This window comes from Galeopterus variegatus, unplaced genomic scaffold, assembly GCF_000696425.1.
Source record: "Galeopterus variegatus unplaced genomic scaffold, G_variegatus-3.0.2 Scaffold4753, whole genome shotgun sequence".
NCBI lineage: Eukaryota > Metazoa > Chordata > Mammalia > Dermoptera > Cynocephalidae > Galeopterus > Galeopterus variegatus.
Genome location: NW_007730864.1, coordinates 64,653 through 84,423, shown reverse-complemented (window position 1 = coordinate 84,423; position 19,771 = coordinate 64,653). Strand labels below are relative to the sequence as shown.

At 38.6% G+C, this 19,771-nt stretch overlaps 1 protein-coding gene across 1 annotated transcript in view; it reads right to left on the bottom strand.

Moving 5' to 3' along the window:
• Positions 1 to 19,771, bottom strand: part of LOC103603700 (target of Nesh-SH3-like) — a gene marked incomplete at both ends in the record, with an annotated part of 140,689 nt that overhangs the window by 116,823 nt on the left and 4,095 nt on the right. The window contains 3 exon segments of the mRNA XM_008588272.1: positions 1,059 to 1,127; positions 1,327 to 1,395; positions 1,508 to 1,558. Coding sequence (XP_008586494.1) covers positions 1,059 to 1,127; positions 1,327 to 1,395; positions 1,508 to 1,558 — 189 coding nt within the window.

Here is a 19,771-nt window from a genome sequence, read left to right as displayed (position 1 = left end):
GGCCTGGGCTGATACGTCTAGAAGACTGAATACAGAGCTCCAAGGACTCCTTTGTTCGATGCTATTGAATAGCTGAATGTTCTCCCTTCCTTTTTACCCCTATAGAAAAACATAGTAAGTAAACAAAACAAAAAAAGATCCTTTTTGTGTGGCATCCAGTGTACCATGAAAGACGAATATGATGAGGAAATAGTTATTTGCAGAACAGTTCACATTAGTAGAAGAAAAAGAAGGAAAACTTTGTGATCAACTCTACCTACAGAGATAGGAAGACGCAACATCAGATAGAAAAAGCGTTATCACAACTTCTACAAACTCTTCCTTACAGCAATCGTCTGCGTATTTGATCTGAGAAGTTTAGGTAGTGAAATTGGACAATGTAGGATTTTAATCTTCCTTTAGTCATGTGGAAAGTTTCTACTTATTTATTCACACGTTATCTCCTTTCCAGTATCAAGTCTTCGTAGGCCTGGGAAGATGGGTGTTGCCGTTACTGTTGTTTTATGAAAGGAGTCCTTCCTCTATGCTTGAATATACAGAAGTGGTTTAAAAGGGAGAGATAGGAGTAAATAAAACCTAAGTTCCAATCCATTTAGCACACATATACATGAATTATCCTTCTGAAATGTAAACAGTCTCCTTAAACAAAGGTTAGACGTAAAATCTGAAAGGCACAATAGCAGGCTTAGGTTCACATGTTGCAAAATAGAGACAGGCTAACAGGAGCTAACCCCAAATGAACACTGACTACAGGCCGGACACTGACACTTCCTCATTTAATCCTCACAACAACCCTATCATGAAGCAGAACTGAGGTGCACAGAGGTCCAATAACCTTGTGAATCTCTGCAGTTTGCAAGTGGTGATGCTGGCATAAGTTCCCAAGCAGTCTCTATCATCAGGCTATGCATCTTCTCCAGTAGGGTGAACTGTTGACCCAGGGCCTGCATCTTCTATTCCACATTTCTAAGACATCCCCAAGGCAATTGGTCTCCATGGGTAGAAAAAAGATGAAAAATGACAGTTTAAAATTAATAAGAGAAAAAAAACCCCAATACCTGAGCATGACTTCTTTTGACTTGGAGGTGGAGCAGGTCGCACAACTATCAGGTATTTTGGTTCTGCATCTGGAAACAATAACAACATTATTTATCAGTAAAGTATCATCAGGCTATGCATCTTCTCCAGTAGGGTGAACTGTTGACCCAGGGCCTGCATCTTCTACTCCACATTTCTAAGACATCCCCAGGGCAATTGGTCTCCATGGGTAGAAAAAAGATGAAAAATGACAGTTTAAAATTAATAAGAGAAAAAAAACCCCAATACCTGAGCATGATTTCTTTTGACTTGGAGGTGGAGCAGGTCGCACAACTATCAGGTATTTTGGTTCTGCATCTGGAAACAATAACAACATTATTTATCAGTAAAGCCTTGGAGAACCAGCACTGGAGACAGCACACCCATGTCCTGACTCAGCATTCCCCAAGTTAGTAGTCATCCTCCTTACCCGCAGCACCAGTGAGTGAGAGGACCCGGGAATCCAGAAAGTTAATACTTCCTGAGAGGCCCATTAAGTCCATTAAGTTTTTAAAAAAATTTTAGAAATGAAGATTAAATCCAGATTTTCAAAAGCCAATGGGCAAGTGTAGGGAAAGGTCTTAAAAGAATCAAGCTAAATGCAAAATTTATGCTGCATTCTCATCGATCCTTTTCTCTACAAAGAGAGTTTTTTAAAAATCAGATCATGTTCATTCTGTTAACCTCCTCCTCACAGAGGGCCAACCTGTTGTTCCCAAGTCAGAGAAGGAAAATCATACTTGCATAAGGCACACGGATCTTATCTGTCCTATAATCTGAAGTCACTCACTTTCTTGGAAACGTGAATATCTATAATGACCTACAAATTTTTATCCTGTTTGTATATCAGCCTATTTTCATGTCCAGTCATTTTTAATGAACAATTTGTAAACAAAGTCACAATTAGTACTCTGGTATAATTTTCACTTAAAATATATATCAATGAAATATAAATTAATTATCTCTTCTAAAAATATTTAGGTTTTAAATAAAATTATGTTAAGGCAATCAGTATGTGCTACCTCAATAAGGTGCTAATAATTTATCGAATACTGTTTTTTCTAAAACTGATGTTTGCAGGATGAATGGTTGGTTGAACATATATAAATAAACTATTGCATTTTATAAGCAGCTCTGTTGCATTAACTGGTTGATGGAGTATTATATACAATCTTTCTGTAGGAGCTTTGGACCCTGGAAGTTATGCTACACCAAATTTCATGTGGATGCTGTAGTCAATCAGCATTCACGCCTGCTTGCTCAGGCAGATCTCAAACCTTTGTTTCATTTTCATATCTCCCCTTCGTGAGTCTGGAACAGAGGCTTTCTCTGCCTGAGGCTTTACAGAGCTGACTTCATTTTCAGACAGAGACAACCTGGCAACGCAACTGCTTTTAATGACTTGTGCCTTTGTCTTTTTCTGGCCACTCCACACAGCACTATTTGCCATAAGCTGTTGTAGTAATTACCACTGAATAAAGTAACCCAGACAACCTCTTGAACTCATGTCCGAGCTTTGCTTGATTATCATACGACTGCCTCATGACCACTGCATAGATAAAAGAGCATTCATGCTGCTCCAGAGTCTCATGTGTTTGAAAGCTTGTCTTGCTTAGTGGGGCTCATAGAAGAAATGCTTGACCCAGATCAAATAAATAACTTCCCTAGTAGGAATATGATAACCATTTCCTGATTTTATTTAGGATATAGAGCAACATAGGTCTTACGAAACTACCATGTACTGAGTGCTTTCTATGTGCAGGACACTGCGTTAAGAACTTTACATTCAGAACATAATTGCTTCTCTTGGCAATCCTACCCAGCATGTCTTGTTATCACTTCAATTTGTAGATGAGATTGCTGAGGCAGTACCAGCTTCATAGACAGTCGCACGGGGCTCCATGCTCAGAAGGATTCCATGCATGGTTTAATGGCCTGCTGTCACCATCTTGTAATTCTTAATATTTTTATCTTTGAACTCATGTTTTGTAAGGAAGTTAGTTCCATGGCACAACAGAGCATGCCTGTGAGCAGAGGAGATGGGACCATCATGCAGGTCTGCAGTTCCTTACCTCCCCATTCGCATATGGCATTTGAGGTGCCCCATTAGCATAGCACTCCAAAAGACCCATGATGTGTCCGAGATCAGCAAGACTCAAAGGTAGAACAAAGTAAGCGTGTTACACCTATGGCTGAAGAAGGGGGATGGGAGAGGGATACTGAGAGCTCCGAGAGGCCACACTTAACTCTTTGAACCAGAACTTGCTTTAAATGCAGAAAGAAAGCAATGGTATGTGAAGAAACACAAACCACTAAGGAACCCTATCGTATCCCTTCTTCCTCATGTTATTAACCTGTGTTTGCCAACCATTTACGCTGAAAATGATGCCATGGAAGGAAAGGGAAAGATAGGGCAACCCAGGATTCCTTTTCTTTTCAGTTCTTCCTTATTCATAAGTGAGTTGAAAGGAAAGAGTGTTGGTGAAACAGGCACATAACAAGAACTGAAATAAAAAGTTGAGTTGGTTTTCTGCAGCATTTCCACATTGTGGTAAGAACAAAATACACGTGCATGTATGAACTACACAACACAAATTGTCCAATTTCAGTAATTCTACTTAGGAGTTAAAGGCTCTTACATTTGCATTTAAAACTGGTATTGCAAAAGGTAAACTTCATGCTAATAATTTTAAATTTTCATTTTTCTCTATTTAGAATGACATTCAATAGCAAATAAAATAACACCATGACAAATTAATGGAAGAGATCATGGAAGAAAGGAAAAAACTTTATATTTTAGTAACTTTGACAATAATTTTTCCTGCTTTTTAACCAGGGACTGTGTATTTTTATTTTGTAGTTGGCCCTGCAAATTATGTAACCATCTTAATCTAGTCTCCTGAATGCCCTTTTAATAAGTCTCAGGAATTCACTTCTAGAAAACAAAGGTAAATCTCTAGTTTTCCTAAATTGTTTGCATTGTGGCAGAGAGTCTTTTAGAGTTAACCTTTTAGTTCCTTCCTTGATGCAGATTAATTCAATTATGCAAAGTGGTTTTAAGAACAAGACCTGAAATACTAGAGCTTTAACACACAGTATACAGAAGCTGAATATAGTGCCACGATCCAAGATACATGGTTATATGAGCAATTTAAAAATAACTTTTGTTATGATCACAGTCATTTTACATAAAGCATAGGCTGTTATAGCCAATTACAAACTGGAACAGATATCAAAACCTGGGTACATGTATTGGCTGTCACTGCTCATTAACTCCTTCCAACATACACAGTATTTGTATTTCAGCAGTTTTTGTACTCCATTGGGAACACAGACGTGGAAAAATAAAACAAGCTAAAAACAAGGTTTCTATTTCTGTTCCGCACTATGAAATCCTTTGGAGATTTGTAGCAGCCAGGAAATATATACATTGTAGCCTTATCAGAAATTCTGTCAAAATATATTACTTCTTCATTTAGAGAAGGTATATAACTAAAATAGCAATTTCAGAAAATTTGTATAAAATGCAGTTACCTTAACAAACTTTCCTATCCTAACAGTTAAGGCTACACAATGTTACAGACTAATTAAATCTAATTTGCTGAATATTTTTAATGTTTTGTAGTGGAGGATAGAAATATTTCACTGTTTAAGGAAATCTACTACTGAAATCCTTTGTAAAGTACTAATTATTTACTACTTACATATTTATTTTTGTTCTGCTTTTTGGTGGTTGGCCAGTATGGGGATCTGATCCCTTCACCTTGGTGTTATCAACATACAATTTTTTGGTAATGCAAATCATCCTACCATAGTTGCTCGGTTTGATAAATCCCAATTATCACATTTTGGGGCTGCTCCCTTTGAAGGACACCTGCTTCAGAAGCTGTCACATGTAAAGTCTCTGCCATGAGAGTGCCCACAAAATAAACATAAGATAAGCCAGGATGATACTAAAGAAAATCTTGTAAGGGGCCTGAAAAAAAAATCATTTATTTACACTTGCCATCTTTTTAACAACTTGATTTCATGTCAAACTAAATTTCTGGACAAAAGAGCATAGACTCTGGGGCCTGGGACTAAAGCGTACCACTCAGGTACTTACTTGTACAAGGCAAAGCACTTAACCTCTCTGTATCTCAGTTTTCTTATCTGCAAAATGGGAAAAATCATAGTACCTAGCTTCATAGACTTTTTAATGATGATTAAAGCTATAACAGTGCCTAACACAGAAAGAGCTAATTAAATGTTAGTTATCATGGTGATGATGATGATGATGATGATGATGATGATGATAATTTCTTGAAAGCAGAAATTTGTGTCCTGAGGTCTAAGAGAATATCACAAGGGAGCAAAATGTTCCCTTGTAAACAACTTTTGAAAGCAAATTTAAAAAAAAAATTCATTTTAAGGCAAGCAAAATACAAAAAATTCACAAAGAAGAAAATTACAAACCAAACTCATTTATAAATATCAATATGAAAAATTCTAAAAATATATTGACATGAAGAATCTAGAAGCACATAATATAATAGTACATTACGAACAAATATAGTTTATTCTAGGAATGTATCATAAGAAAAAAAAAAACTTATTTCCACAGGTGCTGAAAAGGCATTTGACAAAAATTCAACACCAATTCTTAATAAATAAGAATTCAATGGAATACTTCCTTAATATTATAAAATATACCTTAAAACATCTAAGCCAAACACATGATCCTCCTTTCCAAAATATGCAGGATCCTATAAATACATTTCTATTGAGCAATTGTCCCTGGCTTCATCAGAGCATTTAACCCTCATGTTCCCCCTTTATTACTCTACTTTTTAAGTGTTACACATGAGTCTATTTTCGTAACCTGCTTCAGATTTTGTATTGTGTAGCTGAGACATAAATCAAACAAAGAATGATGTAGCCAACCAGATTACGTCCATTTCCTTCTCTGAGGTGCTTCCTCACTTTACAGACTATGGTTGTCTTCTTTAATCTTATTTTCATTTGTTCTCAGATAGGATTGTGAAAACAGTAACTTGCGATGTGGTGGGAGTGAATTCATGTTAATGCAGTATTCCCACTCATGATCTGTTCTATTTAATACACTTTGGGCATCCAACTAAATTGGGGACAATTTTTTTCACCTAGAGCCCTTCCTAATTCCTTTTCTCAGTCCCTGAAATCATAAGATGTAGCGAGTCACCTTCTCCATCAACACCGGACAGTCTGGCTTGCAGATGTCTTGTTAGAGACCAGATATGTGGACACCAGGTAGGTTTTACTCTGGCAGGAGAGGGAAGAAACACCCCCTGCTCACATGATTGTGCTTTAAAAGACTAGGTCTCTTTGGACCCAATCAGGGTCAGGCACTTTTCTAGTCCCAGAGAGGATTCACGATCAAAAAGTGGGTGGCACTGGTCCCCTTAAAGACAATCTATAAATACCTTTGTCAGTAATTAATTTTTGATGTTTAAAAAAAGTGAAAGAATTATCCCTATTGTGATGCGGAGATTTAAAAAGAACACTGAGGTTTAATCCCTGGTGCATCTCCAGAGAAAGGGAGACACGGCCCACTCTGGGTCCCAGTGGAAGAGGCTGGAATTGCCTCTGACACTGCTCTCTTTGGGTGGCTGGAACTTTGGAAATCACAGCTTTGGGATGTAGAGAGGGGGCACCTGAAGCTGCCACCCTAGAAGCCCAGCAAAGAGAACACTGGGCACTAAGCCAGTAGGCTGCTTATATAAGGGTACAGCTCTCAGGAGCTGTGCCAGCCCATGCTGGCATTCTGGCCAGCAGGCACCCGATCAGATGATAGAGGACCAGGACACATGGGGCTCAGTGCAGGAGAGGCGGCCGTGACAGGAGTTGAACCTGGGGCTTTTTCACTGCATGTGAAATTCAGACAAACCTCCATGTGGGCCTCACCAGCTCCTTGGTATTCTGGAAAGCTGGGGGAGAAATGGAGGCAATAAAGAAAAATTTGATTTCCTATTAATCTGGCAGTTAGGAGCTTACTGGTTTTAATTTGGAGACATGAACAGCAACATAGTCATGTCTGAACCTCAAATGGTAATTTAGCAATATTGAATATAAAGCTATTTTATGAGAAATGGCATATTAAAAATACAGAATTCCATATTTCATTGATTCTAAGACACTCTCCCCCATCCCCCCAGCTCTGAACATCTTTCAAATGTGTTTTACAATTGATGATATCTGACAGTTGAGGTTGGTCAGAGATAGTTGTGATCAGGCTGCTATTACCTGACACCTTTCAATAAGGTAAAAAAGTGACAGCTTCGAAGCTGGCAGAAGAGAGTCAGTGTTGGGCCGGCCCGGTGGCTCACTGGAGAGTGCGCCGCTTGGGAGTGCGGCGGCGCTCCCGCCGAGGGTTCGGATCCCATGTGGAGACCGGTTCCTGCTCACTGGCTGAGCGCGGTGTGGGCGCAACACCGAGGGTTGCAATCCCGTTGCCGGTCCCCAGTACGGGCGCGACACCGAGGGTTGCGATCCCGTTACCGGTCAGTAAAAAAGACAAAAAGGAAAAAAAAAAAAGAAGAGAGTCAGTGATTTGGAAGAAAACCCAGTAGAGAACTGTTTCTAAAATGCTGCATCACCAATGCTCTGCTGGCACAGAGAATGATACTGTGTGGAAAAACAAAACTACTGATAACTCTGAGCTGAAAGGTGAAGCAGAAGAGTCAGACTCCCAAGGTGAAAAATATTTAGGAGTAATTTAATCTCTCTATTGCTCTTATTTTCCTTTTAATATGTTTTTTAAAAGTACTAGATACTTTCCTGGCCCCAAGCCCCAAATGCAAGTCTAACTAGGAGAAAAACACCAGACAAAACTAAACTGAAGGACATTCTACAAAAATAACATAAATAGGATGCCTCAAAACTGTCAAGATCATCAAAAACAAGGAAAGTCTGAGAAATTGACAGAATCTACAGGAGCCTAAGGAGACATGACTACTAAATGTAAAGTAGTATGCTGCATGGGATCCTGGAACAGAAAAAAAAGATCTTAGTTAAAAACTAAAGAAATCAAAATATGGACTTACTTAATAATGTATCATTATTGGATTATTAGTTGTGACAAATGTACTATACTAATGTAAGACAATAACAACAGAAGAAATTGGGTATAACGTGTACAAGGATTCTCTGTACTATCCATGTGACTTTTCTATAAATCTATAACTATTCTAAAATAAGGAGTTTATTTAAAAAATCTTTTCTGCAAAAAAAGTAATAGATAATGTAAAATTTATGTATCAGTGGGTCAATGGAAGCTCTTTTAATAAGTATAAAACAAAAGTCCTAAGTGATACGAAAGGATTGTCATTAGCAACTTTATTCTTAGATTTATATAAAAAATAGCAGTTTGATTTACAGTTAAAGGTGTTTGGGAATTTGGTGAAATAAGGTAGCTATTTTTATTAGAAGCCAATGTGGAACATCATGAGGCCCCTTAACTTATTAAGAATAAAATCACCCACAAAACTTAAAAAAAAAAATCTATGCGCAGGAAATCACTAAAACAGAAATATTATCAATTCTTATTTGCATCTGCAGGTGTTCATATGCCATATTTAGCTGTAATCCAACTCAAGTGGATACAATTCAGATTTAAGCATTCACTTTAGCTCTTAATATTTGGTAGACAGCTCCTGCATCTCATTTCATCAACACCAACACTGAGTAATGTCTGTTAGATGAACACCTTTGAATAGCCTCCTTGCATTTTAAGCTCAGGCAGAGCTCCACTCAATCATTAGATCTGCAAAAAGGAACCTCCTATGTGTGGGCTCGGAAGGGTAAGCTACAGCTCCATTAGAGCCCATGGCCCTGCAGCTGTCTCAGGTGCCTTCGCCTGTGCTGCAGACATGTCCCCTGGCCTGCTGGTCCGTGATGGGGAGAGTGAAAGCCTTCACTGAGAAAGTCAGTTGAGGCAGAGGTGCGCAGTCCCGTGGAGAGTTGGAATGGAAAAAGAGAGTAAAATAATACTTGTCTACTCATTTATTGAAAGGCCACTTACCAGTAGTTCTAAAATTCACTAGGGTGGCTGACCATGCTCCCCACCCACCCCACCCATTCTCACAGTCCAGTGACAAAGAACTGAGTAACAGTAACAAAGAGCTGAGTAACAGTAACAAATGAACACCATGACAGCAAATTGATTTCAGCATTGGGGTATACATGATTTGTGTTTGAACTGCACTCCACATCCAGCCAGCAGCCCAGTTACTGGAAAATGATAGACCCCAACAGGATTGGTGCAGCAGATGCATCACTCCACAGGACAGAATCAAGACCAGAAACCACCCACCACAAAATGCAGCCCTGCATACACCACCAAATAATTAAATAACCCTGAAGTCATTACATATGAAAAGCTTAGAACAGCAGCGATTGTAGTCTTGACCTACTGAAGATCATCACTGATGCCCTTTCAGTGCGGAAGATGTCCCTTCCCTTCTGGAAAAAACACTGTGGTGTTTTTTTAGAAAATTAGGATAATCCTGCTATCTGCTTGGGTGTGTGCTCATAGTTTTGCAAAGTTTCCTGGTAGCCAGAAGTCCAAACAGAATACAAAGTAATATAAGTATTGTCAATACTGCACTAACTTTCCTATGTTTACTAAATTTATGAATACAAAATTTTAGTAATATTAAATAAATCACTTGTATTACTAGCATGTTGCCCTTAGTTGTACATAAAAATGATTGTCTATAAAATCATGAATCATCACAAATGTAAGTCTTCCACCTTTTGGAGTATTTCTTTTGTGTGTGTGTGTTGGGGGGGAGCTTAAAGTGCTTATGTTTTGCACATTGCCTCGTCCAATTTGTTTTATTCAAAATATTTTAACATTTACCTGTAAGCATTTGTGGGGTACAGTATGTTGTTTCAATACATGTATATATTGCACAATGATTCACTTAGGTTAGATAGCATAGTTTTGTATCCATTAGTCCACCACTTTTCTCCACTTCTTTGCCACTGGTAACCATTATTTTACTCTCTACTTCTATGAGAAGCACATTTTTTTTTTTTGATTCCACATATGAATGATGTTATGCAGTATTTGTCTTTTTGTGCCTGACTTACTTCACTTAACATGATGGTTTCTAGTTCTATCCACGTCATCACAAATGGTAGGATATCTTTTAAAAAAAAATAGCTGAGTAACTCTCCTACATTGCTGGTGGGAGTGTAAATTGGTACAGCCACTGTGGAAAACAGTATGGAGCTTCCTCAGAGAACTAAACGTAGATTTACGTTATGACCCAGCTGTCCCACTGCTGGGTATATACCCAAAGGAAATGAAATCAATATATCAAAAAGACACCTGCACTTCTACGTTCATTGCAACCCTATTCACAATGGCTAAGAGATGGAATCAACCTAAATGTCCATCAATAGACAAATGGATAAAGAAACTGTGGTACATATACACAATGGAAAATATTTTGGAGTATTTCTAAGCCCCTGTAGAAAGTCTGGGCCACACTCTCAGCCCATGCTTTGTTCACTTATGTACCTGTAAACCTGGAAACATACTAATTGCTCAATAAACATGTTCTGAAGGAAGTAATGAATCTGCTCTTCTGTCCCTTTATTGTCTGGGGCTAGAGTAAAGATGGGTGAAGCCTAGGACTTTGCAGAAAGAAAGGAAAAAATAATTAGGGGTTTGGGAAATAGCACAGTTAGCAAAAGCAAATAGTCTTTTGAAAAGCTAGTGAACTTTAGTCAGAAAATTAGTCTTTGACAAGACTGTGTAGAACTGTTTTTTTCCTTATAAACTTTTTTCTTTTAAAAAGTATGTGTTTCGGGCCGGCCTGGTGGTGCAATGCTATAGTGCGCTACTTGCGAGTGCGGCGACGCTCCCACCGAGGGTTCGGATCCCACATACAGACCGGTTCCTGCTCACTGGCTGAGCGAGGTGCGGGAGCAGCAACGAGGGTTGCGATCCTGTTGCCAGACACGAAAAAAGACAAAAAGGAAAAAAAAAAAAGTATGTGTTTTTGTTTGAAACAGTAATCCTTTTCCTTCTTTCACCAGAAAAATAATTGGAAAACAAATTTTAAAGCAAATCCTACACTACTTGGTAATTATTTCCGTTAAACATTACAAAATCTGTTGAATAATGAACCCACACCCAGTTTGACAGAACATGCTGCTATGCCCCATGGTTCAAAGAGAATCCTGGCTTCTCTCAGCCTTTAAGAGGTAGCACCCAGGGCAGAAAAGTCAATCTGCCCTTCCCATAGTTCTGCCACTCGGACCCACAGACCCCAAGGGACAGCAACCTCTGCACTGGGACATGCTGTGTACCTGAGTGGGGATGCGAGAGAGACTTGACCCCACCAAATCCCCCACTGAATGCACAGTAGCACTGCCAACCTATGCAAGTACTGCTGCCACCAGGTCCTGCCAGATGTCACTATCGGGGTGTGCACACCCCGACTCTCCCCAAGTCCACACCCAAGTCCCTGCTGGAGACAGAGGGCAGCTGAAGTTGCTGAATAGGGGAAGTGGAAGGCCAGCCAGGCAGCAAGGGTGCCAGGCCTGGGGGACAAGACAGTTGAAAACCAAACTGGGTGGTGGGGATGGGGGACACCAAGGCACAAGAGCCCAGGCTCCCAGCCCTCAGCACGTACTCCATTGTCCCACAGTACCTTGCTCACAAAACAAAACGGAAAGATAAAATTATTGAGAATCCAGGACAGTGCAGCAAAGCATTCAACTCCAAAGGCAGGGTCTTCCGAATGTACTGGTCCCTGCTCATGAAACCAGCCCTGCCCTGGGCCTTCCACTCCCAGTCCCTGCACACTGACCACAACTCTTGTACTCCAGGTACTCTCATTTCCCATGGTCCTGGCACGGAGTCTGGACCACCTCAGCTGCTGTCCCAAACTAACCCTGCTGCCCTTCCATGCACTGACAAATTCTCTCCCTGACATTGCAAGCAAGTATTTAACAAACTATTTCTCTTACCCACTCGCCCCAACAGCCAGCACACATACTTTCCTAGTTGAGCTGACCTGTTAGACGTTAGCATTGTTGGCTTTACTGCCTAGAGATTTTCCTTGCCTGCGTTTTATATGTGCACCCCACAGAGAGGTTTAGTGTTGGGTGTTGTCTGTTAACTGGTTTAAGTTGGCAAGGCTTGCTTTTGAAGTAAAGCCTGAACACGCGTCCACACAATTTTTCCAGTGAATTCACCACTTTGTTAGTGTTATCTCTGTAGGAAGTACTATTGAGAAAATAGGACTTCACTTGGTTATTTTTCCTTCAAGTTATAAAACTAGGCCACATTAGCTCTCAGATGGTATCCAAAGTCAAAGTCTTCAAATCAACAAGGTGTTTTCTTTTTCTTTTTAAATGTTCTAGTCAGCCTTACCATGTAATGGTAAGAGGTCGGGAATAATTTCCCCAGATGAGTTTTTACGTAGGGTTCAAAAGCACCAGAATGTGCATATGCCACAGAGAAAGCACTATGGCATGGTGTTCAAATGCACAGGCCCTGGAACCAGCCTGCTCTGGTAGATGTCTTAACCTCTTGGGGACTCACTGTCTTCATTGGGGTGACAAGAATAACGATAGTACCTGCTTCATGGGTTGCTGTAAGAATTTAATGACCCATTTCCACAAAACCCTGGGCCATCATGTTGAGGTGATCAAAAATGTTAAATCATCTACTACCAGGTTGATGAGACTTTCCACTCCAGCATTTATTGAGCAGCTACTATGTATGTGCTCAACCTGGTGCTCAACACATAGTAGAAGTGAACCTGTGGCAAACCTCCTCCCCTTGACTTTGTCCCTTTTTCTTGCTGCAGTGTCCCCAGTGACAGGGGAAAAGGCTGGGCTATTACCTTGGGATCAGGTTGCAAAAAATCTGGGGACTTTGCTAAGAATTCTAGGCTTTCTCCCGAATGTAGATTAAGCATATAATTTTTCAACTAAACTACTTAGAGAAAGGGGAGCACAACTAATAATTATGTAAAACAACAAGTGTAAAACCATGACTGACAGATAAATCAGGCTACATACTAGTTATTTTACCAGTAGAAAAGAGACAACTCCTTAACCCAGTTGAAAAAACTTAGAGAAAGGGGAGCACAACTAATAATTATGTAAAACAACAAGTGTAAAACCATGACTGCCAGATAAATCAGGCTACATACTAGTTATTTTACCAGTAGAAAAGAGACAACTCCTTAACCCAGTTGAAAAATTTTTTCTCCTGGAGAGTTGCACTGCAGGCAAATAGAGACTATTTTCTTGACAGGGGGCTTTTCTCAGCAATCTCTGGGTAGTCAGTTACAATAGCTAGAGATTTATTGACCCTGATTGTGGACTACACAAAAAAGAAGGTGACACCCAGGAGGACGTCTGGCCCTGAGGAGCTTACTATTTGGTTGGTGAGACATGACACAGATGAAACACACACCACAGAAACAATCAGGAAAGACTATGAAACATGATATAACCAATTGCAGCCTTCACAGCATAGCACCTGATATGACCTGCGTGGGCCAGGGAGCACTAAGTGCCCAGGGAGTGTAGAGCATGTAAAGAGAAATAATAAATGGATAATTAGGAAAGTTGTTTTAACAATATATTCTTTGGTTTTGGGATGCATCCCTAAAAATAAAGGCAATTCTAAAGTCTAAATATTATTTTGCATATCTGTTCCAGATAACCCTCTAATTTATCCTTTTATTGGCAGATGTCTTTCCATTTAAGATGCTTTCTCAATAGCAAGACTCTTGCAGTGAATCTGGGACAGTATATACTTTTGGCATATGACAAAAAGGGCCATTAGCCATTTGGGGGGACCCTTTTAGATATAATTGAGAATTAATTTTTAAAAGTTAGGTATTGGTCTCAGTGTGTTGCATAATACATTTGAAAAAATTGTCATGCTTTATATTGAAATAGTGTGAATTTGTTTTATTGTATTTCCAAGAAAAGATAGACTTGGAAACAGTTTATCATTTGGTGAGGTCAAGCAGACCATGAAAACATTATAGTTGAATCCAGTAGAAAAAAAATAGAACTTTGAAAAGATGTTCTCTTTACCAAAACATGGTAAAATGGCCATATGTTATCAAACAAAGCCTTTCTGGTCCAAACTTATGGTGAATTATTTAAGTGATGGCATACATTTATTAAGAAATTTATACCCACCAGACCAATTTCTTTAAAAATCCCTGTTGAAGCTTGTTTAAATTCTGCTAAATTTTGTACCTTGGAGGAAAATCAGATGATTCTTAGGATTCCCAATTCTTTTATGAAAAAATTTGGATTCATCTTGAAGATTTAATGCCAATACTTCCCAAGTGGTAAATTCATTTCCAGAGAAACAACTAAGTAAGAATTAAATGACATTTTGAAGATAGTTTTAAACAAAAAAGTTCTTCTTAAATGGGACCCACAGCTGTTTTAGACTTCCTGGGTCTCTCCCTTTCCTCTCCCCCATTCATTCATTCATTCATGTATTGTCTTTCTAAATTCATGACAACATTGAAGGTAAAGATAAATCTAAGGCCCCTAGGGTCCTAGGCTTCTGTGAGTTTTCTATTTGGATGGAATGTGGAGGCAGACAAGACGCACAAGAATAAAAACAAATAGCAATTCATTAACAGTAAGAATGATGCTAAAAGAAAATGCCTAGGATATTCATGGAGAAGGACTAAGTGTTGACTGCCCTGGTCACAGATGCCTTGTGTAGAGCAGATGAGGTAGGACTTGACAGAGATGGTGGTGGCGGAGAAACGGGTGGAGGAGAGCAAGTTTTGGGGACCCGGTAAGTGCTTTACATATTTTAACTCATTTCAACCTTAATAAGTTAGGTAGTCATAATACAGCCCCTCTCCGCCACATTTTTAAAAAACTGTTTACAGGATATTACAGAAACAACACATGAAGTTACCTAAGTTTTGAGAAGCAGTAGAATATTGTAGTTCAGAGCTCAGATAAAAGAACCAGACTTCCTGGGTTCAAATCCTGGATCTGCTGTTTATTGGCTGAGTAACTTTAGGAAGTTTACTTAAACTCTCAGAGCTTCAATTTCCTTATGGATACTTCAAAAAGTTCATGGAAAAATGGAATTAAAATACCAATCCTTCCATGAACTTTTTGAAGATCCCTCGTACTACCTACCCCTAAATAACTGCTGTCTTTTGTCTGCATTTTAGGAGTGCCATGTCCAGAGAAATTCACTGCCGGCCCCTGTCATGTTCTCTCCCCTCACAGCATCTGCTAATTCTGTAAGGAGTTTGCCCAGGAAGAGAGAGACAGAGCTGGTTTCGGTGGCTGGCACTACCTGTATATCCTTTCCTGATATGGGTTTATCTTTCTCCTTTTTTACCAGTTATTTTTTCATCTTATCTAATCCCTATATAGTTTCTTCAGTTATTTATTTTCAACCTCTATTTCTAGCTATATTCTTCAGTGAATCCACAACCACCTTCCTTGTAATATTTATCCTTCAGTATAATAAATAGTAGCAGTCTCCATTACTTTATATTTCATCCCACTTTCATAAAAATAAATAGAGCATGCTTAAACGTTTTTATCACAAAGAGAAAAGGACAGTTGAAATGTTAAGGGTTGCCATGACAAAAGAAGAAAGATTGTTCATTTCCTCTTGCTTTCTATACAAATATAAAAATTAAGGGTAAAACTTTTAAGAGATATTAATAATCTATAGGAATATAAATTGTGTTCAAATTTATAAGTATACCATTTATATTTATTCCTACATGGATCAATAATTGTAAATAAACTTTATTCAAAAGTGTTTTAAAATTAATTTTTATCTGTGAAATAAAAGAAAGTGAAAAACTTCAGAATAAAAAACCGATGATTAAATTTTGGCCTGAACTTTCCATCAGTTAAGTAAGTGAAAGAGGGTTGTGCTTTTATTTTGATCTATGTTTAGTAGGGCAGGTCAAAAGGCTTGCTGTGTTCTTGCTAATAATTGCTTTATTAAAAAAAGAATCACTGGAAAAGTGAAGTCTAGAGATAAAAACCTCTTCAGGTATATGTTTTGGGGGAGTCACCATATTCTCTTTTGGAAGTCACAGCTATAGAATTCTAAGAAGAACCCAACAACTCTCTATCTGACAAACAGGCAGCTTTGACACAGGAATCCCTCCTTTATGACTAAAAGGTGATAGCAACTATGGGAGAGAGTGGGGTGTGTGTATGGGTGTATGGGTGGCTGCGTACGTATGTACCAAGGGTACTGTGTCATAATCTTAGATTTTGCTTCTTCTTTTGTTTGTTTCTTAATCTTGAGAGTTGTCCCTGTCAAGAAAACATACTTGGGTGTGCTAGAGAAATGGGTATGGCTACTCCTCTTCAGTAACTAACAGCTCTGGTAAAATACGATTTTACTGACACCACCTGCCACCCCCAAGTAAGAAGTTAAATCAAACCCAGGATTACCACTTAGACCAAGATTTTTCAACTTAGGTACTAAAGTCTTAGAGCTGAACAGAATTCTGGTGGAGATTCAGCCCAATCATTATTAGCAACTGAGACAAACAAAGCTCAGAAAGATTAGCTAAATTATATAAGACCACTCAGCTTGTCATAATAGCAATGGACAGAATTTGTAAAACATGCCTCCTCTGTGCTAGAGTCTATATTGGCTGCTTATATAATTTATCCATAGTCTTCGCAATGCTTCTGAAAGATTATCCTCTATTTTATATATGAGAAAAATGAAACTCAGAGAAATTAAATGACACTTAAAACGAGGATCACCACAATAAGTAGTGGTATTGAACTTGAACCCAGGTCTGTCTGACTCAAAAGTACATAGATATTCCTTCCCCATGTCATGCTGCCTCTCAGATAGAGCTGATCTTTCCTTGAACACCGATGCTAACGTTCTGGTCTGGGTAGCTTTCCAGTCCAAAGCATCCACAGGGCACTAGCACTTGGCTTCCTCCTCACTAGAGCTGGAATCACTTTGAGGAGTTATAGGCAAGATGGAGACTGGGAAGTGTAGTTGAGAGCCCATGGCTGAGTGTGAGAAACGTGTTCCCTCAGGGAAATGAATGTGAGGGTTAGCAACTGTGAGAATATGAGGACTAAACTTTTATGATCCAGCTATCCCACTACTGAGTATATGCCCAAAGGAAATAAAATCGATATATCAAAAGACATCTGCACTCCCATGTTCATCACAACACTAATTCACAATAGCCAAGACATGGAATCAATCTGAATGCCCATCAACTGATGAATGAATTAAAAAAACCCTGTGGTATATATACACAGTGTAATGCTATTCAGCTACAAAAAGAAGTGCTATCCTATCATTTGCAACAACATCGATGGAACTGGGAATCATCATGTTAAGTGAAGTCAGTCAGGCACAGTAAGACAAATACCACATGGTCTAACTCATAGTGGAATCTAAAAATAAAAGTGTTTCTCATATAAGTAGAGAGTAGAATCTGGTTTCCAGAGGCTGGGAGGAGAGGGGAGTGAGAGGAAGGAGAAGTGATGGACTAATGGGTACAAAACTGTGCTATCTCCCCTAAGAGATTAATTGTGCAGTATATGCATGTATTGAAACAACACACTGTACCCCACAAAAATAAATATAAATAAAATTGGAAAAAAAACTGCCCTTGTTAATCCCTTCGGAGTTCTAACTCCCAGTTGGAAGACAAAATCTTCAGTCAGCAATTGTGGTAGTGGTGAATATACAGGATTAAAAAAAAAAAAAAAAATCAAGCCTTTCCTGAAGTAAGGACACTAAAATGGCTTTTCTACTTGTTCTACATAATTAATGGACTGTAACTCTTCCTTCCCAAGTGACACTGATTAAAATATTTTCAGATGTCAACAGAACATCATAAAGTATAAGTCTTTAAAGTTCTTTGTTGAGAAAGTTCTCATTTTTTAGTTTACTGGGTGTTTGCAAAATTATCAGCAGCTGAACATAAAAGTAAGAAGAAAAAACTTAAAATGTAAACCAGAAGTGAGAACATTCATGATGTGAGTCAGAAAAGGAGGACATAGGAACCTAGAGGATCTATTAAACGTGAATCATGTTTTATCACACCACTGCAGGGCTCTTGTGGCCATTAATATTTAATAACGTCTTGGGAAAATTCTACTTTTTCTACTGCTCCAATTAATCTGCTAATATCTTAGATCAATTTCTACAGAAATTTCATATGACTATTAACTCCCAAAAAGGCAAAAGGGAGGATTTGATGTTTTCTACTTTTGCATATAAGACCAGTAAGTGACTTGAAAATACCTCTGTCAATACTTGATAGAGAGATATTAAAATAAATGTAGAAATGCTTATAAATGATTATTTAGTGGCAGTATTAGTCCACAGATCACCAAATCTTAGCTTGAATATTTTTGAATAATTAACAACTCCTCATTTCAATGGTGACATGAGAAATGATGGCAAACACATCATTAAATAATGAATATGTCAGATGACGTGACACTTAATATTTGTCTTTAAAATGAAAGAAATGTACTGTGTTTTGTTATAGTTCATTGCAACTGAAAAAAATACCACTATCCTATTACAAAAGAAAGTAAGAGAGGAGGAGCTGTAAGTGATTTTTTTCCATAAAGAAATAAAGATTCTCTGCTCTTATACAGCACGTTGCACTCAAGGAATTTTAGTGAATCACTTTATGATCATGAATTACTAACCTGCCCACAGCATACCTGTGAAAAATAGACCTGTTACAGATGAACAGAATGGAAAATAATCATACAGTAAACTGGTGGCAGAAAGGAAATGGAATAGAGACATGACGAAGGAGAATTAACTTTACAGGTAGGATGAAGGATGCTAATCAGCCGACCTTAAAAGAAGGAGAGTAGCCTGGATTATCCAGGCGGGCTCAACATGATCACAAAGGTAGGAGCAGGAGGAAGAAGAGGAGGCCAGGGTCGTGTGATGTGATAGAAGGACTTGACCCACTGCTGGTGTTGACTTCGAGGCAGAAGAGGAGTGTGGGCAGTCACTAGAAGCTGGGAAAGAAAGAAAACCAGATTCGCCCCTCAGGGCCTCCAGAAGGGAATGCAGCCTGTCCACACCTTGATTTTAGCTGTGAGACCATGTTGGACTTCTGACCTACAACTGCTGCAAGATAATAAATTTGTAATGTTAGCCACCAAGCTTGTGGTAATTTGTTACAGCAGCAACCAGGAAACTAATTTATAACTGCTTAGTCAATTAGGAGCAATTAATGCAAACACAGTCATGGAAGACTATAGATAATCAATTTATGCAACCTGAAAATAACACAAGTCCATTTTGGAATAATAGAAGTAGATGCACACAGATTCCTTGGCTTAAAGAAATGTGGAAAAGGAAATACGTAAGAGGAATGTTTTTTCACTTCCATTTGAATACTAGAAGAGAAAAGGGATTAGTAAAAAGAACATACTGACATAAAGAATGAGGTAGAGTCTTAAAAATGGTAATTGGAGTAGCTTTCCAGGAGTTCCGGAATCTTTGTCCCTAGGGTTCTTTAAGATACACAGTGACCTGTCTATTTTATAATACCCTGAATGGCTTAGATATTTACCTGCCTGATGACAGCGCTTAAACAATCTCTCACGGCTTCCTCCAGCCTAAATATTCTACACAGACTTGAGTCTATTCAATTCTGTACTACAAATA